Genomic DNA, 25,911 nt, shown 5'->3' with positions numbered 1-25,911 from the left:
TCAGCTGTGTGTAGTGTAGAAGTAGGGGAAAAAGTGAGGAATTTGCTCTTGAAGTGATCTGCTGTCCGTCATCTGCAGAGACGAGTCCTCACTGGAAGAAGTGATGGTGATCTGACAGATGAAGAAGAAAAGCGAAGATGAAGGACTTCAACTAGAGACGTTGCTGGTGAGCCAGGTGTACACTTACACTATAAACTCTACACTATATACAGAGCTGTTAATGATCAGTATTGATGTATTCAGTCACTATGTGGTTGTAATATGTGATGTGGTCATGGTGTGGCGGTATTTGTTACTTGTATGTGGTATTATTCGAATACTATGTGGTGGTAATATGTGGTCTGGTGGTATTTTCAAATACATTGATTGCAATTACATAAAGAAACCTGCATATTTCTTCTTCAGAGAGGAAGACGACTAGAACTCTAGTGCCACCTACTGGAAGTAGCAATCTTAAAAGTCAATATTGATCCATTAACCCTTTCACGCCGCAGCCCATTTTTGTTTGTGTTTCTGGTTTCACTCCCCTTCTTCCCAGAGCCATAACTTTTTTATTTTTCTGTAAAGTATGGCCATGTGAGGGCCTGTTTTTTGCGGGACAAGTTGTACTTTTGAACGACACCATTGGCTTTACCATATAGTGTACTCCAAAATGGGAAAAAAATTCCAAGTGCGGTGAAATTGCAAAAAAATGCAATCCCACACTTGTTTTTTTGGATTTTTTTTTCACCGTGTTCACTAAATGCTAAAACTGACCTGCCATTATGATTCTCCAGGTCATTACGAGTTAAAGACACTAAACATGTCTAGGTTCTTTTTTAATTAAGTGGTGAAAAAAATCCAAAACTGGTAAAAAAAAAAATAAAATAAAAATTTGCCATTTTTCGTGATGTCGGGTTGCGTGTGGGCTTATTTTTTGGGCACCGAGCTGACATTTTTAATTATACCATTTTGGTGCAGATACGATCTTTTGGTTGCCCGTTATTGCATTTTAATGCAATGTAGCGGCGACCAAAAAAACGTAATTCTGATATTTTGAATTTTTTCTCGTTACGCCATTTAGCGATCGGGTTAATTCTTTTTTTATATTGACCGATCGGGCGATGCTGAATGCGTCGATACCAAACGTGTATGTCTTATTTTTTTTTCCTGTTTTATTTTGAATGGGGCGAAAGTGGGTGATGTGAAATTTTACATTTTTTTTATTTTTTTTTTTTACTTTTTGCACGCTTCAATAGTTTCTATGGGCGATTAGGAGCTGCTCTACTTCGATCGCCCCTCTCCAGGAGAATATGAACTTTATTTCCCCCTGCAGTGTTCCGGTTTCAGTCACAGGGGCTGAGCCATAGCCGGTTCAGTCTCCGCTTTGAGTATATTGAGTGGTGGCTGTAATCGCGCCCCCGGTCCTGACTGACTGCCGGTCCGAATTCCGGGGGGGGTGAGGTTACAGCCGCTGTTATGTATTCTCAAAGAGGACCAGCGCCGCCCCGTGTGTGAAACTGCGCCCCCAGCCCTGACTGACACTGACTCTGCATTGAGGCTAGCTATCAGTCAGGGTCTGGGGCGCGGTTACAGACGTCGTTCGGTATTCTCAAAGCAGTGACTGAATCAGCATCAGCACCAACCCCGTGACTGAAAAAGGGAGAATAAAACTCATTTTCTACCCCCACCGTTCAGCCATGTGCAGGCGCCAGACAGCATGATAATGCTGTTAACCTGCAGATTAACCCCATATCTGCAGGTTAATAGCGTTTTTTCTGATGACAGTTTCTTTTTAAGTGGTGAAAAAAAATTCCGAAATTTGTACGAAAAAAAAGTATTTGCTTTCTTTTTTTTTTTTTTATACCATTTTTCGGACCCAAAACATTTTTTTTTTTTTTCATTTTTCGAGATCTGGGTGAGGGTTTAGTTTTTGTGCCCTGAGCTGACATTTTACTGATACCATTTTGGGGTAGATATGATGTTTTGATCGCCTTTTATTACATTTTATTGCAATGTTGTTGCGACTAAAAGAAAAAAAAAAAAAACAAATTCTGGGGTTTCGATGCTTTTTTCCATTACAATGTTTACCAATAGGATTAGTTTATTTTATATGTTGATAGATCGGACATTTGTGAACCCAGCAATACCAAATTACGGTCCACCCGCGGCTGTTGAGAGCACATGACAGCTAATTAAATCAGTCTTCGTGTGCGGGGAAAGATAAGGGCTCAACGTCGGAGCCCACATCAAAGTCAGAGACACGACAAATGACGTAAATATACATCATATGACGTGAAGGGGTTAATCTATGTTTTTCTATGAAACGCCACAGCGACTCAGAGTGGATTGGACAGCATGTACCAGCTGTCAGGTTCCCTTTAAAAACGCCTAACCACATTACTTAGGATATGGAACCAAACCAGACACTTGTTTTGGGGTGTTTGCCCTTCTTTAGTGCAAACCAGGAGATCTGATTGGCTAGGTGACAGGCCTCTGACAATCAGGTAGAAGGGAAACATTTCTCCTTGTGGAGAGTGCCACAATAAAACAGACTTTTTTGCACTGCAATGCTTCATAAAGAATATGGTAGAAATACTAAGAGGATTTTGCATACTAAAATTAAGGAAAATAACACAGGCCTATTTGTTATGGTTTTGCACTAGTTTTCAAAAATAATTCCAATTTTTCGATCAATTATTTCATTGTTGTTGAGTGTATTGCTACTGCCACCTGCAGGCATATGTTAAAATTGCAAATTTGAAATTTCCAATGCTTGCCTATTGTGCATGAAAAGAAATTTGCTACCAGTGTCCCCTCCCTCCAAATCTGAGAGCAGGAGAAAAGGATCTGAAAAGGATCTGTTTTGCTCGCTGGATCAGTTTCAAGTGGTAGATAACGGATGGCTATTTATTGGATCTGTTGTCCATAGACTTCAATGTTAAAAAACGGATCCAGCTGAAATCAGTTTCTTTTTTAAAAATGGATAAAAAAAAGTTGTGCACCAATTTTTTGCCAAGGGACTGCAGCTGGATCTGTTCCAACGGATGACTGCTGGACATGTGAACATAGCCTTAGACATGCAGGACGCTACCTAGTATAGTGCCACTGGCAGCACAAATGCGAGGCAGTCCGTGCTGAGAGGTAATAGCAAAAACTTCAAAGGGGGATTTAGAAAAAGGATTATAGTGCAAAGTCCTTTTCTAGAATTGTTTTTCTTTTGAAAGTGGAGGTGCACTTTAAATATTTCTAATATACAATATTTAATTCTTAGTGTTAGCCTCCTAGTGGCAGCAGTCTACATCCATGGTCTCCTGTGTCCCCTAATGAAGCAATCAAGAAAATATGTTCATACTAATCTGAGCAACCGAGTCTTCCTCCCCCCTGCACACAGAGAGGGCCTGCACAGCTGGCACAATGCAGTGATGTTGCGCCACCTGCGTATAGGTTAACATCTTATAGCTCGCAGCCCTACATGATGGACAGTGGTGGGGTAGGGATCCTAAGGCTCCCTGCTCCACCAAAGCATTTTGCTGCATTTGCTTCATCCATGGCACCTGGGCATAAGCCTTGGGTAAGTGCCCCAGGCCCCCAGATTTTCTGTGCTAGTGACGCCACTTCTTAGAGGTTCAAAATTTGGGGTTCTAATGTGTATATGTAATACACTATTTGGGAATTACCTTGTATGTGATTACCTGTTTTTTTCAGTTTTTGAAAATGTTTAATAAAAAATTACCTTATAAAAAAAAAAGAGGTTCAAAATTTCAAAAGTAAAAAAAAAAAAAAAAAGAAATTAGTACTTGCCCCTAAGAATTTTGCTGCCAGAGAATCACGACTGTAGACCCCCACACTAAGCCACGGCATGAGACCACTGTGTCCAAAGGTTAAATCACATAAATATTATATGATGATAACATATATACATTTTTATCAAGACTGGAATCAAAAAATCAAATTGGAAAATGCCTCACAAGTTGTATTATTGTTTAGCTGTCCGTTATAAAACATACTATAGATCCTCTCTTCAGAACTAGAATACTTACCTCTGATGCAAAATCATTGTACAGCGGAGGGTATTTTTGCATTTCGGTTAACTCTGTGTATATTCTGTCAGAGATCTGAACATCTGCTTTTCTGACTAGCGGCCTGTTACCAATCTGTACATCAATTGTGAAAGGCTGTGGATGGACACAAGTGTCTGTTTTTCTCTCTTTATGTTGTTCTGGGCCCTTGATTAAATCCTAATGGGAAGACAAATACCGGTACATATATTTTAATACAGGGGAAGAAATCATCACATATTCTTTTTTTTACAATGTAAACTGTATATTGACTAAGGCAGTGGTCAGACAGTCGTATATTCTCATGCGAGAAAATCTGGTCAATCACACTAATGACACTTGGCTCAAACGCTGTCATAGTATGCTCCAAGTGTCATCTGAGTGTGATCAGATTCTCTCGCATGATAAAATAGAAGCACAGGTGAGGAGAAGATGGAGAACTTAATTTCTCTATCTTCTCCATTGTCTGAGTCTGCAGAGGTCGGACTGCACTCAGATGACATCCGAGAGCAGTCTGATGTTTCCCCAAAAAATCGCAGCTCTGCACTGCCCCATAATATAACATTGGTCCGAGTGCTAGGCGATTAAACATCAGAGAGCACTTGGCCGTGTTACATGCTCGTATGAGCAAGCTCTAAGACTTCACGATCCCATAAGAGCTGTAAGGGGAGGTTCACTGAAACATATAAAAAATTGTTCAGAGGGGGCATGGCTAGCCATGGCTGACTGAGGACGCACGCTAATGGAGAAGACACAGTTTGGCCACTACAGAAGTCCTGCTGGAGCGCAGCTCACCCCGCTCCTCCACAAAGGATCAGCAGCTTCCTCTCCTTCATGCAGGACCCTGAAGGGCTCCTCACCTCCCCTGATACACCTCAGGAGGTAGATCAATCACATCTCAACGGTTTCCGGCCTGGTGAGCTAATTCCCCCCCTCTCAAAATCTTTTGCTGCTCCAATCCAGAAAGGTCTCCACCCATGTGAGACCCGCCGTAATAACCTAAGGAAAGCCCAATGCAAGTCCCATGGGCTTATGGACTATGACTGACTCCAGGCCCAGTTGTCTTAATAATTCTTGTCTACCTTATATACATAGTTTCCATAAAGATGTTGCCCTTCTTTTATAGCCATGCACGTCCTTAAGAAATATGCAAGTTAGGTACCTTGTCTAAGACAATTTATTACCTTCTTCTTTCTAAAGCCCCCATTACACACTGCGATATCGCTAGCAATATCGCTGTAAAGTCACCGATTTTGTGACGTAGCAGCGATATTGCTAGCGATATCGCTACATGTGATATTTACCTCCGACCGGCTCCCCCGCTGGTTATCGCTGATCGCGCGAGAAGCTCCTGGACCACTCCTCGTCGGCCACTTCCTGCTGGGCTTCCTGTGGCGCCGACGAGCGACGCGTGGAGCCGGGCGGGAGGACGTCAGGATCACCTCGTCTGACAGGTAAGTAGCGACCCCCGACCCCCCGCTATGTCGCTGGTGAGATCTGACTGTGTGGCAGCTCAATAGCGACCACCTAGCGATGCACCAGCGATCCTGACCGCGTCATATCGTTGTCAGGATCGCTGGTGCATCGCTAGGTGTAATGGTACCCTAAGATGTGCATTGCTATCCAAAATCCATCTTTATGTGATTGCCTGTGTTAATCCATGTTCTCTCTTATTTTTAGGAGCTGTTCTTATGTTATGACTTCCACTGTCTTTCCCCAAATAGGTTCAGAGCCCCTGTCGCATTTTCTTGAGACATGCAAGCTCCTGGGTTACAGGTGTTTCTCCTTAGCTTATGCTGCAGTAGCTACGCTACTGATTTTGTTTTGTCTCCATATCTGCTTTTTCTTTTTGTTAACCTCCCCCTTTCTGCTGGGGGGGTGTAGAGGGGGTGGTGGCCCGGGGTCGGGCTCCACGCTCTGAGCGGGCCCACCCGGAGCTACGCTATGTAACTGTATTAGCGAGCACATTGCGCCGATACAGTTACGTTCTGCAGCAGAGCAGGGAGAATCGATCTCCCTGTTCTGCCACCCGGCCGCTATAGGTCCCCTGAGGAGGAGGTGGGGGGGGCCTTGTGCCAGGAGTAGGCCCCTCGCTCGTCATCGGAGGGTCAACTGTATCGACTAGATGCCGATACAGCTGACCACATTGATGAGCGGAGAGTCACAATCCCACTCCCATCATCCCCCTCTCAGCGTCTGACGTCACCAATGACAGGGGGTCGCGATGTCGTCAGTACTCTGCACCTGCGGCCCGGAGATATGCAGGTGCTCAAAGCACCAGGGGAACAACAAGGGGGAATAGAGGTGAGTAATTGATTTATTTTTTTTTTTTATCTGGGTGCATGATACTATACTAGCTGCCTATGGGGGGTGCATTATACTATACAGGCTGCCTATGGGGAATCCATTTTACTATACAGGCTGCCTATGGGGACTGTATTATACTATACTGGCTGTCTATGGGGAATCCATTATACTTTATCCACCTGCCTATGGGGAATGCATTATACTATACAGGCTGCCAATGGGGAATGCATTATACAGGTCTATGGGGAGTGCATTATACTATACAGGCCTATGGGGAATGCATTATATTATACAGGCCTCTGGGGAGTACATTATACTATACAGGCCAATGGGGAATGCATTATACTATATTGAGTACTGTCTGGTGCATGATACTATACAGGCCTATGGGGAGTGGATTATACTATATTGAGGACCATTTGGTACATTATACTATATGGAGGCTATCTAGGGGACCATCATACAGTGTGGGGATAACAGTGAAGGGCCATCAAGCAATTTGGGGGCTACTAAGGGGTCAGTATACTGTGTGGGGGTACATTAGAGTGAGGAGGCATGTTTTGTATAAGAAAGCATCATACTGTGTATAGAGGAGCTGTACAGGGGGAAGACTCGGGACATTATTGAATGTTAAGTGGGCACTTATTGTTATAGGGGAACTCAGGTTACTGTGACTGTCACAGGTACACACAGGGCACGATTACTTTCTAGGGGGCAAAATCTGGGCACTGTTTTCTAGGGCACTTGCGCCCAGCATTACATATTTTAGAGAGTTGCTTTAGAAGTCAGAGGGCACAGAGAACCACAGCAGGTGCAGTAATAGGGACACATACGGCAGCAGTATTGGGGTATCAGCAGGATGAAGAGTTTGTGCAGGTTGGGAATAGATGGTGACATGCTGAAAATATGAAGTGAAATGTGTCTTTGTCGTAATCTCTGCAGACAAGTCCTGGTTAGAAGAAGTTGTGTCGGTCTGGGCCAGATGGAGAAGACGGGAAAAGTGAACAACTCCATCTGTAAGTCACTATATATAACTGTACTGTGATCTCTTATATGTTCCGTAGGACTGGTATCTACCACTGACCATATGGCGGTAATATCAATGCTGGTCTTTGTATAGAGATTATTTTCAGCAATAGCGCGGTCATCTGCTGAGGTTCTCCTCCACTATTAGGGTGCGTTGCCCAGTTGTAATCAAGGTTACCTGGCTAGGGGCCCACTCAGAAGCTGTCGCACCCCCCCCCCCCCCCCGCGCCCCCAAACCAAAACCCTAGTTCCCCCCCTGATTTCTACGGTATGTGATTGGACTTTCTTCATCTAAGTGAAAAATCTCTTAATAAAAATTGCCATGGCATATCAAAACATAGCGTCCTTTACAAGACTTTTAACAAGCAGGGGCTCAGCACCCCTGAAAAAGTCTCAGATCTTTCACCACTTCCTCCATCGTCAGGTATACCTCATTTGCTTTGAGGAAACACTTTAAAACTAACTGATCCCCAACGATTAAAAAAACATTACTCAAATAGGGACTTTGCCAATAATCCTATGTCAAGATCAAAAGCGGTATCAACTGTACTATTGACCCAAACACTAGATACATAATTCTAACCCTCTCTATTGAAGGCTAAATCCTCACAATCATTAATACCTTACTCCCCTAATCAAGACCAAGCCTTCTTAAAACAACTTAATTTAATTGGTTCTTCTATTCTTTGGGTTAAGGGTACCCTGGTTTTAGGCGGTGACTTAAACACCACCCTAGATCCGACTTTGGATAACTCCAAAAGCAAATCCCACCTTTCCTTCATGGTCATCAAACATATTAAAAAAAACATTCTCTCACCTACTATAGTCAAGACATAGCCAAGAAGTCAGAAACCAGAGAAGCAGATATACAGTACAGAATCAACAGGCAAACTCACAACGTGGGACAGAACCGGATCAGAACCATATAAGCAAGCTATAAGACAACGAACAGGCACACAGGGGTCACAACACTCGGCCAAAGGCAAAAGTATAACTGACAGGGATTGGAGTTTCTCAGGGCTATAAAAAGCTCTGCCTGAACCAAAGAGAGGCCACAATAATTAACCCCAGGTGTGCAGGTCAAAGCCTGCACTGAGCTCAAGACATTAACCCCTGACGTGCAGGTCAAAACCTGCACTGGGATCATGACAGTTTTTACACCTCAAAACACATACAGTCACCAGAACATTCTCCTCCAGCACAGTGCTTTACCCTGGCTGGTTTCTACCAGCATAGTAAACATTCTCTGCTTGGACCATTCCTCAGTGTTTTGTTCTCTCAAAATTCCCTCTCTTAGAAAAACTGTATGGTCCTGGCGTCTCAACAAGTCTTTACTCTTGGATTCACTCTGCAATGCGGGCATCCAATCGATCATAGCTAACTTTATTTTGGACCACACTGCCGATGACACTTCACTTCCAATTAAATGGGAAATCTTAAAATGTGTTCTGCGAGGTTTTTTTCAGTAAACATAGCACCAGAGTCAAAAAGTAAAGATCCCAAACCCGCAAAGATGCTCTTCAAAACATCACTAAACTTGAGCAGTTACTTAAACATGCTCTATGTACATCAACTCTTAGAGATCTCCTTCAGGCTATACGGGAGGTCTAACATTTAGTGGAGCCCTCTTATAACTGATACCTACAAATAGGCTGTAGCAAATTTTATGAATACTGTAATAAGTCTGGATGAATGCTGGCACGAGCTTTGAAGGCAAAACTTGCACAAAACGGTATCCCTGGCATCAAAAATTCTAATGGCTCTCAGGTATTTACCACCTCTGAAGTTCCCAATGCTTTCAGATCCTAATATTCCAAACTATACAACCTCTCCCTGAAAAATTCAAATCAAGCCCTTCCAACCCTTTTACCCTCCAGTTTTAAGAAATTGCCTAAGGAGGTAATAAAAGATCTGGGAAGCGCCTTTCACCCCCCAATAACCTTCTCATATAATTAAAGAAATCAGGGAACAAAAGCCCGTGCCCTAATGGGCTTACCTCTAAATTCTGTAAGTCCTTCCCTACCCAGTTAATTACTTTAAAGGGGTTGTCTGGTCTAAAATGAAAAGTCTGCAGTCACTCTGTGTGACTGCAGACTTTTGAATGCCCCCCAGAGCATGCATTTTGAACTGTGAGGATGAGCCGGGCGGGAATGGCATTGATATATGTGATATGCATACTCCCAGGCAAGAAAAAAACATTTAGTGGGTGCAGCCTCACTCCATACAAGTGTATAGAGCAAGGCTAGACCCACTAGAATCACATACAAACATAATAGCCTAGAGGTAACAAACATACATCATTTCAGTATAGCTAACAATGTAGCTCAGCGCTGTCCAGTAATTCACATTCATTATACCTTTCAATCAAAACAGTGTGATCTTAACTTCTTGTAGAAGACAAAATTCTTACATAAAACATTTCTATTACAGACCTAAATATATAACCTATATAAAACACCTGATTAAAAATCATTCACATATTATAATAAGGTATCGGGTACAGCTTCGCACTCCTCCCCCTAGTAGGTCCTCTCACCTATTCTTAATTAATAATAGCCCTCATCAGGGTTGTCCACTATTGCCTCTTCCTATAGGTGCTGGTTATTACTTTCACAGACAATTAAATCCTTGAAAAGTAATTTCCCCTTTAGATGGCCCACAGACAAAGTCATCAATTACTTAGGTATTTGTATTTCTTCGGACTTTTCTAAGCTATTCAATATGAATTTTCAACCATTCTTATCCATACTGGAAGGGGAACTTATTTCATGGAACCGCACCAAGCTCTTTTTGTTTGGTAGGATTAACATAATCAAAATGACAATCCTTTCTAGGCTGCTATACCTTTTCCAGACCATCCGAATACATATCACCTCCTCTTCTTGGAATAAAATTCAGTGCATTCTCACCTGCTTGGTGTGGTCCATGGGCCTTTCTAGGATCAGGGTCAATATGTTAAGAAGGCCTAAAGACATCTGACTGCCTGGCAGATACTATCTGGCAGAAGCCCATTCTCGAATCCTCAATTTAGCACAATGCTCACACTCTAAGCTTTGGGACATTATTGCCCAGGGCATTTCCTCCTATTCCATCCCCATTTCCTACCATGGATTTGGCCATCTATTGCGCGACACAGGGAAGTCCATTGTCATTTAGTGTTGGTCACACTCTTATTCTATACTTGACCAATCTTAAGGGCCCACTCATTGATCCCCAAGACCCTCTAACCCCTATTACAGACAATCCAATATTCTACCCAGGCTCCTCCGCCAACTCATTCCTAGGTAGATCCAAAAGAGCCCTTCGCTTTATCAAGTTGCCCTCGAAGGAACCCTCCTTCCCCTTAAAGCCATTTCATATGGTAGAACTCCCTTGTTGCGTCAAAACTTCAAAAATAACCCTAACTGCAGCATTTTTATCTCTCCCTTGTAGATAGGGAAAAACATGGATTTTTGTGAGTACTCACCGTAAAATCCTTTTCTCCGAGACGCTCATTGGGGGACACAGGTACTGTGGGTGTATGCTACCGCCATCTGGAGGCTGACACTAGGCAAACACAAGGTTAGCTCCTCCCCCGCCATATACACCCTCGCCCTGAATGCAGGCGGAAACCAGTTTAGTGCAAAAGCAGTAGGAGAACAATAAAAATCAGCCTTAATGCAGAAAAACAATATGTCTGGCAAAGGACCACCCTGACATTCACAAAAGAACATACATTAATTAAATAAACGAGAGCCAACTTGGCTAACAGGGTTGGTGCTGTGTCCCCCAATGAGTGTCTCGGAGAAAAGGATTTTACGGTGAGTACTCACAAAAATCCACGTTTCTCCTTCGCCTCATTGGGGGACACAGGTACTGTGGGACGTCCCAAAGCAGTCCCTGGGTGGGAGATTGACTCACTGATCCAAGCTACATGCACCTCCTGTTTAAAGGTGCACCACCGCTGCTTGGAGAATCCTTCTACCCAGGCTCGCATCCACCGAAGCCTGAGTATGGATACTATAATGTTTAGTAAACGTGTGCAGGCTGGACCAGGTCGCTGCCTTGCATACCTGTTCCGCCGAAGCCTGGTGCCGAAGCGCCCAAGAGGCGCCCATTGCCCGAGTAGAGTGCGCTTTCATCCCTGATGGAACTGGCGCACCTCTGATGCATTAGGTCTCCTGAATAGTTAAACGGATCCATCTGGCTATGGTCGCTTTTGAGGCCGCGAGTCCACTCCTCCTCCAGCGTATCCGTCTGGCGAAAAGGTGCCGTCCGCAACACGCACCTCCTGAGTGCTCTCACCAGGTCTAAGGTGTGAAGAGCTTTCTCCACGCGATGCACCGGTGCCGGACAGAACGAGAGCAAGACAATATCCTCATTGATGTGGAAAGAGGACACCACCTTCGGAAGAAAGGGGGGAGCCGGTCTAAGCACCACCTTATCCTTGTGGAAAGCGAGAAAAGGTGCTCGGCAAGACAGAGCCGCCAACTCCGACACTCGCCTCACGGAGGTAATGGCCACCAAAAACAGCACCTTCCAAGAGAGGAATGATAAAGACATATCCTGTAGCGGCTCAAAAGGAGCTTCTTGCAGGACACTCAGGACCAGGTTAAGGTCCCAGGTGTCCACTGGCACCTTATAGGGAGGTACTAAATGAGAGACTCCCTGGATGAAAGTCTTCACCTGCATATTAGTAGCAATCTTCTGCTGGAAAAGAACGGACAACGCCGAAATCTGTCTCCTGAGGGAACTCGGGGCCTGTCCCGCTTCTAGGCCTGATTGGAGAAAGCTCTAGATGTTGGGAATAGAGAATGTTAGGGGCGAAAAACCCCCCTCTCGGCACCAAGCGAAGAAAATTTTCCAGGTGTGATGGTAGATTCTTGCCGAGGTAGACTTCCTGGCGCTAACCATGGTAGCGACCACTCCACGAACCCAGCCTGGGTCAGAATCCAAGATTCAACGGCCATGCCGTCAAACACAGAGCCCCTGAGTTCGGGTGGAAGATCGGGCCCTGGGACAGTAGATCTGGACGCTCTGGTAGACACCATGGGACGTCGGTGAGCAGCTGCACCAGATCTGCGTACCATGCCCGCCGGGGCCAGTCTGGTGCTAGCAGAATCGCTGGAACCCCTTCTATTTTGATCTTCCTGATGACCCTCGGAAGTAATGGTAACGGGGGAAACAGGTATGGAAGGCGAAACTGGTTCCATGGTAGAACCAACGCAACCACCTCGAACGCTCGCGGGTCCCGTGACCGAGCGACGTACACGGGTACCTTAGCGTTCATTCTGGAGGCGATCAGATCCACGTCCGGAATTCCCCATAGTTGGTAAATCTGCTGGAAGACCTGACCTCAGGGTGCAGGGCCCATTCCCCAGCCACGACTTCCTGCCGGCTGAGGAAGTCTGCTGCCCAATTTTCTACTCCTGGGATGTGGACTGCCGACAATACCGACTGGCTCTTCTCGACCCACTGCAGGACAAATCCTATCTCGCGCATGGTTGCCCTGCTGCGCGTGCCCCCTTGATGATTTGCATAAACCACCGCCGTGGTGTTGTCTGACTGAATCTGAATGGGCCGTCCTGCTAGAAGGTGCTGAAAATGCTGCAGCGCCCGCCGGACCGCTCGTATTTCCAACAGGTTGATCGGGAGGTGTTCCTCATGTTGGGACCATTGGCCCTGAGCCGTGTGATGGCGAAAAACTGCTCCCCATCCCCGGAGGCTGGCATCGGTCGTGACCACTAGCCAGTGCTCTGGGGGAAAAGGTTTCCCTTGAAGAAGGGAGGAACTGATCGTCCACCACTCCAATGACTGCCTGACTTGAAGGGACAGCCGGCACTGCTGATCGAGCGAAAACGGGTTCCTGTCCCAAGCTGCCGAGAGGGTGTGCTGTAGTGGGCGAAGATGAAGCTGGGCAAACGGAATTGCTTCCATTGCTGCCACCATCTTCCCCAATATCCTCATTCCAAAACTAATTGTGTGAGGGACAGGCTGCTGGAGCTTCTGGACCCCTTGCTGGAGCGCTAGGGCTTTGTCTTGCGGGAGAATCACCGACCCTCGGGAGGTATCGAAGATCATTCCTGGAAAGGAGATCCTCTGGGCTGGCACAAGGGATGACTTTTTCCTGTTGACCAACCACCCTAAGCAGGAGAGCGTATCCAGCGTAATGCCGACATTCTCCTGGCATGCCCGAAATGAGGGGCCCTTCACCAAGAGGTCGTCTAAGTAGGGCAAGACGACTATGCCCCGAGAGTGTAAGACGGCCATCACGACTGCCATTACCTTCGTGAACACTGTGGGGGCGGTGGCTAGCCCGAAGGGCAGCGCTGCAAACTGGAAGTGACGGCCATTGATGACGAATCGAAGGAAACTTTGATGCGGTGGAAAAATGGGGACGTGCAGGTAGGCGCCCTGGATGTCGACAGAGGCTAAGTACTCTCCCTGCACCATGGCCGAAATAACTGAACGGAGAGATTCCATCCTGAAGTGTTTGACCCTGATGAATTTGTTCAGGAGCTTCAGGTCCAAAACAGGCCTGACCGTCCCATCCTTTTTGGAGACTGCGAACAGATTGGAATAAAAACCCTGAGCTCTCTTGTGCTCTGGTACGGGATCTATGACTCCGTTGTACTGGAGTGAATCGATGGCCCCCAGCAACGCCTTCGCCTGGGACTTCACCCTGGGAAGTCGGGACAGAAAAAACCGTCTTGGGGGTACCTGATAAACTATCTTGTACCCCGAAGACACCAGTTCTGCCACCCATGAGTCGTGTGCTACGTCGACCCAGACATGGCGAAAGAAAAGCAGGCGGCCGCCTACCCTGCTGATGTCGCCTACAACGTGCTGCGAGTCATTTGGCTGAGGACTTCTGCGGCCTGGTTCCTCTCGACCTGGGCTGGCGCGCGCATCCTCCCCAATGGATTGGGTCTATATGAGACCTGTCGCTCCCTATCCTGGTTGGAGGGATTTGGGCTGGCCCAACTGGTGGCAGTCGTCCACCCGGTATTGCGAAAGGCCTGAAACCGTGCCGGGACCTGGCGAAAAGGCTGCTTAACTTTCTGCTGCGGGAGGAAGCTGCTTTTTCCCCCTGTCGCGTCAGAGATGAGCTGATCCAACTTCTCCCGGAACAGGCAACCTCCCTGATAGGGCAAGGAAGTCAAAAGACTTCTTGGAGACAGAATCAGCTCGCCAAGTTCTTAACCAAAGGGCTCTCCTAATGGCAGATGCCGCACAATTGGCCGCATCTAAGGAAGCATTGATCAAGTACTCTCCAGCCATCGCAATCTGACTTGCGACCTCTGACACCTCCACAGGCAGGTCTCTATCCTGCAAGGCCCTATTCAATGACTCTGACCATGACATCATGGCCTTGGCTACCCACGTCGCCGCAAACGAGGGAACAAGCGCTGACCCTGATGCCTCAAAAACTGATCGAGCCAGGCTATGAGTATCAGTGGGGTCCTTAATGGATGAGCCACTCGGTACCGACAACAAATACTTCGAGGCCAGGTGTGACACTGGCGGATCCACCACTGGTGATTCCGACCATCCTTTACGGAGTTCCGGGGCAAATGGATATCTTGCCTCTATGGTCTTCTGGCCCAAAAAACAAATATATGGGCGTTTTCTGTGCCGCTGCACTATATCCTCAAATTCCGGGTGAGTACCAAACACTCTGTGGGGTCGCCTGGCCCGTTTAAAGGCTACTTTATGGCTCGAAGCCAAAGTAACCTCATCTTCTACCCCCAGGGTCTGATTGACAGCTTCAATGACGCTGTCCACTGTCTCTCAACTCTCTGGGGTATCAAGGTCCAGTGGCCCGTCTGAGTCACCATCCGAACTCTGCCTACTCCCGACCATTGGTGAGGGAGATCGAGATGCTGGACTGCCAGATTCCGAAGGACCGCATAGACCGGGAGACCTCGTGTGGGTCCGCTTCCTTCGCACCTGCCTGGAATGAGAGCGGCCCCTGCAGGCTGACGGCTCTTGTGAGGTGGAGGACCCCTCCCAGATAAGCGAGGCTCTATCCTTGCCTCCATTCGGGGCGCGAAGAGACTCAATCGCCCTTGTAAGCGATGCCATAGATTGGGATAATGATAGGGCCCATTCCGGAGGATTTTGTTCCCTGGACTCAGCTGCCGGGGGGGGGGCTCCTGGGCACGTTCGGAATCGCAGGCCTCGCGGAAACGCAGCCTTACAGGAGATGCATGCAGTGTAGGAGGAAAGAGTGCATCTTTCCTTTCCCGGCCATATTGCCTCTGCCAGGCACTTTGCTGCTTTTTTTTTTTATATAGAGGGGGGGCACCCCTTGCGTCCTAGCGAGCTCCCGCAGACTTGGTTGCACTCACCGCTCCTGCATCCCCCTCACGCCAACGCTCCTGCATCTCTATGCTTTTCCGTGGGGCAGGCCGACCACTTTACCGGTTGCGGCCTACCCCGGTCGGAAGCCGGGGCCTCAATTTATCCGGCGCCCACCCAGGCTTCCAGGGGGCGGGCCCCGGAAGTGACGCTGCGTAGCCAGGGGCGGAACTTCCGCCCCGGCATAGATCCGGCCGAAGCCGAGGGCTACATTTTTAACACCCGCCTGCGGGGCGGTGGCGCCGCAACTGCGCTCTGCGGCGGCAATGCTCCCCTACCCAGCGTCACAGGAGGAGAGGAATTGGGAAGGAGAGCCTATTCTTGCCTGCAGCGCCGCATCTCCCCTGCTGCCCAGGAGCCCCCCACACGGCCTAGCCGGACCCAAGCCCACCCACGCCCTGTATCTTCATCGCCAGCAGGTATGCAAGCCATCGGGTACGCGGGGGTGGGGGGGGGGGGAATCCCGGACGGTGCAGGCACCCTCAATCCATCCAGCTTCCGAGGCCGAGGAGAAGGACCGTCTGCCGCCTTGCAGCACCTCCGTCTAGCGTTGGTGGAGCAGTGGGGGCTGCTCGGACCGTCTTGTGCCTCTGTACAGCCACATGGTTTCCATACCTAGGGGTGGTCAGGGCTAGGTCCGGCATCATGTCCCACGTCGCGGGAGAGGATACGTGGAGTGATACTCGCACGTGCTTGCCCATTGATGGTTTGGGGAAATCGGACCCTTTCAATAGGATCCGTTGCCCCTGTCTAATCTTCATGGAAAAAAAGTCTGGAGAAAAAGACCAGACGTGTGCCTCCATAGACACTAAGCGAAAAACTGGTTTCCGCCCGCATTCACGGCAAGGGTGTATACGGCGGGGGAGGAGCTAACCTTGTGTTGTTTTCCTAGTGTCAGATGACACTAGATCTCCAGATGACAGTAGCATACACCCACAGTACCTGTGTCCCTCAATGAGGCGAAGGAGAAATCTGCACGTCCTCTATCCCAGTTTGAAACATTGTGTACTTCCCATCAAAAACTGACCATGCAATTTTGATTTTATACAAGTCGCTTTTATCCCTTGATCAAGAATCTCTCCTCCATTTTTGTAAGTCCTGGGAAACTGAATTACAATTGATATTTTCAGATGAGGAATGGAGTAGATATTTCCATCTCTCGTATAAATCGCTCATCGCAACTAAAGCCCAGGAAACAAACCATAACATTTTCTCCAGGTGGTATTGAGTTCCCTTGATTTTCTGCAAATGGTATCCTGGTACCTCAAATTATGTTGGCATTGTGGGTAGTGCTTGTGGGCCGTGCAAAAGCACACTATCAAAAGTTTGGTGGTTCTGTTCGGAGATGTTCTGAGAGGGAAATCTTAAACTACACTGTTCAAAAAAATAAAGGGAACACTTAAACAACAGAATATAACTCCAAGTAAATCAAACTTTTGTGAAATCAAACTGTCCACTTAGGAAGCAACACTGATTGACAATTTCACATGCTGTTGTGCAAATGGAATAGACAACAGATGGAAATTATTGGCAATTATCAAGACACCCTCAATAAAGGAGTGGTTCTGCAGGTGGGGACCACAGACCACATCTCAGTACCAATGCTTTCTGGCTGATGTTTTGGTCACTTTTGAATGTTGGTTGTGCTTTCACACTCGTGGTAGCATGAGATGGATTCTACAACCCACACAAGTGGCTCAGGTAGTGCAGCTCATCCAGGATGGTACATCAACGCGAGCTGTGGCGAGAAGGTTTGCTGTGTCAGCATAGTGTCCAGAGGCTGGAGGTGCTACCAGGAGATAGGCCAGTACACCAGGAGACGTGGAGGGGGCCGTAGGAGGGCAACAACCCAGCAGCAGGACCGCTACCTCCGCCTTTCTGCAAGGACGAACAGGAGGAGCACTGCTAGAGCTCTGCAAAATGACCTCCAGCAGGCCACAAATTGTGCATGTGTCTGCACAAACGGTTAGAAACCGACTCCATGAGGTTGGTCTGAGCGCCCGACATCCACAGATGGGGGTTGTGCTCACAGCCCAACACCGTGCGGCCCTCCAAAGAAATGCCACCCCACACCATTACTGACCCACTGCCATACCGGTCATGCTGAAGGATGTTGCAGGCAGCAGATCCAGAACAGTGCTCCTCCTGTTCCTCCTTGCACAAAGGCAGAGGTAGCGGTCCTGCTGCTGCCCCCTTCATGTCTCTAGGTGTACTGGCCTGTCTCTTGGTAGCGCCTCCAGCCTCTGGTCACTACGCTGACAGACACAGCAAATCTTCTTGCCACAGTTCGCATTGATGTGCCATCCTGGATGAGCTGCACTACCTGAGCCACTTGTGTGGGTTGAAGAGTCCGTCTCATGCTACGAGTGTTGTGAGTTCATTTTCCCCTTCACCACTGAGGTCTGATGAACTCCCTCTTCTGGTGAAGGAAGGTAGTGAGGCTGATTACCAAGCACCTGAGCAGAATGATGATGACTGGGTGACTGGAACTGCTGACTGGATATAAGGCAGCCGACGCCCTTCTGCCTTGCGGGTGATTTCTCTGAGGGATTCTTGGAGACCAGTCTGATTCCTGCTCCTCAAAAGCTAAGTTTTCTCCTCTGCTTTTTGCATTTGTGTTTTGGTTTTGTTTTGCATTGTTTTTCTGGATTTCTGCCATTCCCTGCTGGGGTGAGCTGAATTCCTTTTGCTCTGTCTTCAGAAAATACCTGAGCACTGATATAGTCTTTTTGAAGCCTAGCGTCTTCAGGGCTTTTTTCCCTATCAGTCTGTTGGCTCTTGTTTTGATAGGGTTTTGGCGGATTGCAGACAGCAGCTTTTCTATCCTGTCCTATTTAGTTAGCCTGGGCCCCATCATTTGCTCAGCCTATCTTTTTATCTGTGTGAGTGTTTTTTCATCTTGCTTCACCGTCATTATATGTTGGGGGCTGCCTATTGTTTTGGGGTCTGCTCTGGGGCAGTTTAGATTTCCCTTTCTGTCTTTAGGCTATTTAGTTCTCCGGCTGTGATCGAGGGGTCTAGGGCACCGTAGGAACCCCCCACGGCTACTGCTAGTTGTTGTTGATAGGTTCAGGGGTCTGCAATCCGATAGCTGCCAACTTCTCTTGTTTTCTGGACTTAGCTAGTATTTCTGTTTTTGCCTCCTACGGTGACTCATTCATAACATACAAGTGTGAAATCACAACCAACATTCAAAAGTGACCAAAACATCAGCCAGAAAGCATTGGTACTGGGATGTGGTCTGTGGTCTCCACCTGCAGAACCACTCCTTTATTGAGGGTGTCTTGATAATTGCCAATAATTTCAATCTGTTGTCTATTCCATTTGCACAACAGCATGTGAAATTGATTGTCAAACAGTGTTGCTTCCTAAGTGGACAGTTTGATTTCACAGAAGTTTGATTTACTTGGAGTTATATTCTGTTGTTTAAGTGTTCCCTTTATTTTGTTGAGCAGTGTAATTATGGAAGTAACCAGAGTAGGCATTCCCAAAAAACTTGAAGCAACCTTACTTTTCATGTTTCCTACGTCTGGACCTGACTTTAAAAAAAATCTCTTCTAAGACATCTACACTAGGCAGTCAAAACAATAATCTCCGTCTCTGGAAATTGTCAGACACTGCATCTTTAGAGGAATGGTTTGTGGAAGTTGCTACTACCCACCGCATGGAAACATTGGGGAGTCACTCACAGGAGGAATGGATTAAAATTGCTAACAAATGGTTTGGACTTCTTCCTAGCTCCCTTCTAAAGGTCCATCCTTAGGTAATTTATCTCCATCCCAAGCCCTTTGCATCTCGCCTGTCTTGATTGCCCTTTGGTCTGATGTCTACTCATGATCATCTCTCTTCCCTCTTGTGCCCCATTGGTTTCCATTTTTGCCCCTGTGGGTCAGCCCTACTATTCAAGTATCTTTCTTCTTCTATTCTCAGCCTCTAACTTTTTCCTCTAACAAATAATACTTCCCCTCAGTCTTCCCTCTAAGTCTTGATGCGACCCTCAGTTGATTATGTTCAATTACTTGTTAGGCCTCTTTCACACTTCAGTTTTTTACAATCAGTCACAATCCGCCAGGTTTTGAAAAAAACGGATCCTCAATTTTCTTTTGAGGATCCGTTTTTTTTCCCCATTGACTTCCATTAACGGCGGATTGTGACGGATTGCTATCCGTTGCATCCGTTTTTTTTGAGGATCCGCCAAAAGTTGCTGTCCGTCACCATCCTCAAAGATTTCAAAACGGAGCTTGTAACGTTTTTTTCTCTGGCGGATCCTCCAAACACTGAAAAGGAAAAAAAAAAACAAAAAACAACACTCTCTCTCTCTCGCTTTCCTTTAAATTTCCTCATTTTCAGACGTCCGTTCACATCAGTTGACAACGGATCCGCTTGTCTGACTTTTTGGCGGATTTGAACTGATGCAAAAAACTGAAGTGTGAAAGAGGCTTTATACGTCCACATCTGGTCTATGTATTGATATCCTATACGTTATAGACTCTGGGAAGTGTGATTTTGTTGGACCTTGAATATATTAAAATGTTCAATAAAACTTTTAATATGAAAAAAAAATTATTCAGTTTCATACAGAAAAGTGGGATGATTTTTTTGTCACTTTTTATCCGTGTGCAATTTGTATACAATCCGTCTTTTACAGCTGCATCTACAGTATTACTCATTTACAAGACCATTTACAGTTTCCTATGTCACAGAGCTGGTGGAATGTATCCATAAGAAGTCTGATACTTTACCATGTCTCTGTAGGGCATCCGATTTTTTTTACTCACCCATATATTTGAATATGCGAGTTTCATCTGATTTGCAGAAGAAACTACTGTATGCCGTAATTATTTTCACATGTAGATTCGGTACATGAAAAAAAAATTGCTTATCTGCACGGCCCCCATTGAATACCAAAATGGGAATATTAGCAGGAAACAATGCACACAGATCATAATTATATTATAAAGGTGAGTGAAAATTGTGGATCCACCTGTAGCAAAGCTTCCATCTTCTGTCGTTTCGCTACATTTGTGTTTCCAGGAGCTGTAGCTCTAATTAACGGAGGAATCTCCTCTTCAGTACAGGAGCTTTTTACTTGGATAGGCGTCTCCAACACGGAGTCTTCTATTAACCTTAAAGACATGAATATCAGCAATTATATTATAACACTTCAGCATTCATATGACATAAATAAAAACAAATATTATGGTTTCTGCAAATAAATTCATTGTAAGTAATATGAGCTTTATAAGGAGAATACGCAAAAGTGAAAACTTAGCAGTAGTGTTGAAAACTAATTTAGTCTTATGTGCAAAGATTTTCTTCTTGTGCAAGATGTTTTCCCACATTATGGTGATCCAAGATCATTTCAGAGTGTTTGTAGAATTATAAAGGATGTGAGAAGTCTCTTGAAATTCCACTAACCACATAAGCTTAAAATCAGGCTGACAGACACACATTGGGGGAATTTATAAGACCCTTTATGACACTTTTCTGAAGTCCAAAAGGTGCAAAAGTTGGGGCAAGCAATATTTTGGCATACCTTACTCCAGTGTGCTACAGGTTCAAGACTTGATGGGTTCACCCCTCTTTATCTTTAGATGATCACTAACACAAAAACGTAGGTACCTTTGGAGATCTTCTTTTACGTGATTGCCCTTGACTCCTGCTTCTTCTGCTGCAATAATCATCTCTGGACATTCAGCTGCACGATGTTTAAAGGTTATCCTCAATTCATCAACCAGGAGGTCACCAGACCTCAAATTAGGGCAGGATACCGACTTCTATATTAATACAAAGGTTTACAATGTAACACTTGCCATTGAGCTGCAGAAATAAGGACATATTACTGCATTATGGTTCTGTACAACCTGCGGGTACAGTGCAATAATACAGCACATACAGAAGTCTATGGGACCTACAGTATATACATATGCGTCTGACTACATCAGCTCCCTTGAGTTATTCCTTTCACATGGATTGGCTCTATTGCCTCTGTATGGCCTCCATGTATGCAGCACTGCACAGTGCACAAAGCCTAAATCTAAGCAAAATGTCATCCCCCAAAATGTGAAACATCCAGGAATTACATAAAAGTCATCTTGGGCTCAAAGGAATCTCAGAAATGTAGTGTACAACCAAAGAAAAGGGCAGAACCACCTTTAGAGTTGTAAGACTGCTCCTTTGTTTTGTGTCATGATCTGCTTCGTGTAGAAATGGACATGGGGTGGTTAATGCTTCACCTGTGTAAAAATCAGCAGACAAGGTGATGTTACCACCGGCCATAATGCACATTTTTCCATTATGATGTTTAACAAATTATTATTGTACATTGCTTCAGTATAAACATGTAAGAAATGGAGGTATTGAAAAGTATGTCCAGCTTATTGGGCTACCAAAAGCCAAGACCAAACATCTACTAAATACTTACCTTGTAATGTCATCACTTCCTGTTCCATCCAGATCTCCGAATTTCAAGCGGCGGAAGTTCACCGACCGCCATATTGGGACACCCAAGTGATGGGAGTCTCAATATGGAAACTGCTGGTGGTACCAACCTATTGCGCGGTACCACCAGCGGAACACCGTCGCACCACAAACACACTCTATACGTCGTACGCACCACACACACACGCATAAACACACACTGTATATGCCATACACACCACACACACACTGTATATGCCGTACGCAGCCTCTTGCGCGGTACCACCAGCGGAACACCGTCGCGAACACGCCACTGCCGGGATCAGCCGAATGATTCACTGACCGCCGCCATCTTTGTACAGGCGGAGCGCATGCGCAGTTTTAATGTGACCGCACCTATCTGTCTGCACAAAGATGGTGACGGTCTGATATACTGCGCCTGCACGAATTCCGTGCAGGCGCAGTGAATAATTCAGCTGATCCCGGCGACAGATGCGCGACAATATTTTACCTCACAAAATGTATCCTCTGCGATATCCTGGTGTAATGTCAGTATTGTCTTTTGCTTCCTCCCCTGCCCAGAAGCTGTGGTATGTTCTGTACACAGTCAGACACAGACAATTTTTAAAATGAATTTTCGTTTGTGGGGATACTCCTTTAAAAAGCAAACATCAATGCCAACATCAAAAAAATACCAAGAATATACCATCAAAGAAAAGGACGGCTACAAGTTACCGCAGAAACCTGACAAGGCGGATAGCACATGGGGTAAACAGGTCAAAGAAGAGTCACAGACGGAAGAAGTCAGCACAGGGGGAAAGAGAGAGTGGATAGGTGGGTGAGCGATTCTCAACGCTGCAAACCTGCCCCCATCGTGACATTACCGCCCTCCCGATGCGATAGCATCAGGCCTCCATCTAGTTCCATATATAAAAGTGAACCCATACTGGAACACTATGGAAATAATGCTCTGTGTACTCAGTGCAGTGTATGTATTATTAGATTTACTCACATTGGATATTTTTAAGAAATCGGCAGTCATCTTGTTTGGGAATCAGCATATGCACCTTTTCTAAATCCAGTGGCTTTATGTTTGTAAGCTGCAAAGATTCAAACATATTTGTACTTTTCAATGAAAGTGTCATTTTTACAGAAGTTATACTTTTAGGATTTATACATTAACATGTAAAGTTGGCTATACTGTATATTAGTATATCTAAAGGTAACGCAGCAGCTAGCATTGAGGAATTAAGTTTGTTTTTGAATCAGTTACTCAGAAATTAATGCTGAAATTGTGAACATTGCAGAAAATACCTCTGTTTTGCCTCATTCAGACGTCTATTTTTTCATGTGAGTTCTGATCATGGTTTTTGACTACAGACCATGAACCCATTATAATCTATGGAGTTGTTCAAATGTCTTACCCAAACTTTGTGTCTGCAAAAAAAAATACAGCAGGTGAAATAAGTATTGAACACATCACCAATAATCTAAGTAAACATATTTCTAAAAGTGCCACAGACATGAAATTCTCACCAGATGTCAGTAACAACCCATCCAATCCACACAGGCAAAGAAATCAAACCATAGATGTCCATAAATCAAGTTATGTGTAATAATGAGAAATGACATATGATGCTTATTTAATTTAACCCCTTAAGCCCTAAGGGCGGTTTGCACGTTCATGACCGGGCCAATTTTTACAATTCTGACCACTGTCCCTATATGAGGTAATAACTCTGAAACGCTTCCATGGATCCCGGTGATTCTGACTGTTTTCTCGTGACATTTTATTGTACTTCATGTTAGTGGTAAAATTTCATTCAAATAACTTGTGTTTATTTGTGAAAAAAATGGAAATTTGGTGAAAATTTTGAAAATTTCGCAATTTTCCAACTTTGAATTTTTATGCCCTTAAATCACAGAGATACGGCACACAAAAAACTTGATAAGTAACATTTCCCACATGTTTACTTTACATCAGCACATTTTTGGAACCAAAATTTTTTTTTTGTTAGGAAGTTATAAGGGTTAAAAATTGACCAGCGATTTCTCATTTTTGCAACACCATTTTATTTTTATGGACCACATCACATTTGAAGCCACTTTCAGGGGTCTATATGATAGAAAATACCCAAAAGTGACACCATTCTAAAAACTGCACCCCTTAAGGTGCTCAAAACCACATTCAAGAATTTTATTAACCCTTTAGGTGCGTCACAGGAATTTTTTGAATATTTAAAAAAAAATGAACATTTAACTTTTTTTCACAAAAAAAATACTTCAGGTTCAATTTTTTTTATTTTACCAAGGGTAACAGGAGAAATTGGACTGGAAAAGTTATTGTGCAATTTGTCCGGAGTACGCTGATACCTGATATGTGGGGGGGGGAACCACTGTTTCGGAGCATGGCAGAGCTCAGAAGGGAAGGAGCGCCATTTGACTTATTCAATGCAAAATTGGCTGGAATTCTGATCGGACGCCATGTCACGTTTGGAGAGCCCCTGATGTACCTAAACAGTGGAAACCCCCCACAAGTGACCCCATTTTGGAAACTAGACCCCCCAATGAACTTATCTAGATATGTGGTGAGAACTTTGAATCCACAAGGGCTTCACAGAAGTTTAGAACGTTCAGCGGTACAAATTAAAAAATCATTTTTTCCACAAAAATGTTCTTTTCACCCCCAATTTTTATTTTCCAAAGGGTAACAGGACCCTAAAAGTTATTGTGCAATTTGTCCTGAGTACGCGGATACCCCACATGTGGGGGTAAACCACTATTTTGGCGCATGGCAGAGTTTGGAAGGGAAGCAGCGCCATTTGACGTTTTTGGCTGGAATTGAGATCGGACACCATGTCGCGATTGGAAAACCCCTGATGTACCAAAACAGTGGAAACCCCCCACAAATGACACCATTTTGGAAATTATACCCCCCAAGGAACTTACCTAGATGTGTGGTGAGCACTTTGACCCCTCCAGTGCTTCACAGAAGTTTATATAACGCCCGGGCGTGAAAATAAAAAAAATCGTATTTTTTCCACAAACATGATCTTTTAGTCACCAATTTTTTTATTTTCCCAAGGTTACCAGGAGAAATTGGACCCCAAAAGTTGTTGTCCAATTTGTCCTGAGTACGCCGATTCCCCACATGTGGGAGAAAACTACTGTATGTACACGTCGGGTCTCGGAAGGGAAGTAGTGACGTTTTGAAATCCAGACTTTGATGGAATGGTCTGCGGGTGTCATGTTGCTTTTGGAGAGCCCCTGATGTACCTAAACTATTGAAACTCCCCACAAGTGACCCCATTTTGGAAACTAGACCCCCCACGGAACTTATCTAGATGTGTGGTGAGCACTTTGAACCCCCAAGTGCTTCACAGAAGTTTATAACGCCCGGGCGTGAAAATAAAAATTATTTTTGCATCGCTTTATTGTGCGAGCTATAACTTTTTTATTTTTTGAATTTATTGGGGGAATATTTTTTTTGTTTTTCTAATTTATTTGGCCATTTTTTTTTAAATTATTTTAACACTTTTTTTTTTTTTTTTAATTTTATTACATTGCCCTAGGTGGGACATCACTGTCCTGTGACAGATCGCTGATCTGTCACATCACAGATCACTGTGACAAATCAACGATCTGTCACAGGCAGTGCAGCAGGCTTCCTCGTGCCTGCACTTTGCAGGCACTGAGGATGCCGGCTCCCTGCAGGCCCCCGAATGTCCCCGTCGCCATCTTGGATTCGGGGGCCTGCAGGGAAGGAGCCCCCCGCAGC

General features: G+C 45.4%; 1 protein-coding gene across 1 annotated transcript in view; it reads right to left on the bottom strand.

Annotated features, from left to right (window-relative positions):
• CCDC87 (coiled-coil domain containing 87) overlaps positions 1 to 25,911 on the bottom strand; it is a 107,906-nt gene that overhangs the window by 48,434 nt on the left and 33,561 nt on the right. The window contains 5 exon segments of the mRNA XM_073556883.1: positions 4,023 to 4,220; positions 20,698 to 20,839; positions 21,336 to 21,490; positions 21,867 to 21,949; positions 23,146 to 23,233. Of these exon segments, the coding sequence (XP_073412984.1) occupies positions 4,023 to 4,220; positions 20,698 to 20,839; positions 21,336 to 21,490; positions 21,867 to 21,949; positions 23,146 to 23,233 (666 nt within the window).

This window comes from Dendrobates tinctorius, unplaced genomic scaffold (assembly GCF_039654945.1).
Source record: "Dendrobates tinctorius isolate UK_male_01 unplaced genomic scaffold, ASM3965494v1 ptg000241l, whole genome shotgun sequence".
NCBI classification, from domain to species: Eukaryota; Metazoa; Chordata; class Amphibia; order Anura; family Dendrobatidae; genus Dendrobates; species Dendrobates tinctorius.
This window is presented reverse-complemented; position numbering and strand designations above follow the sequence as displayed.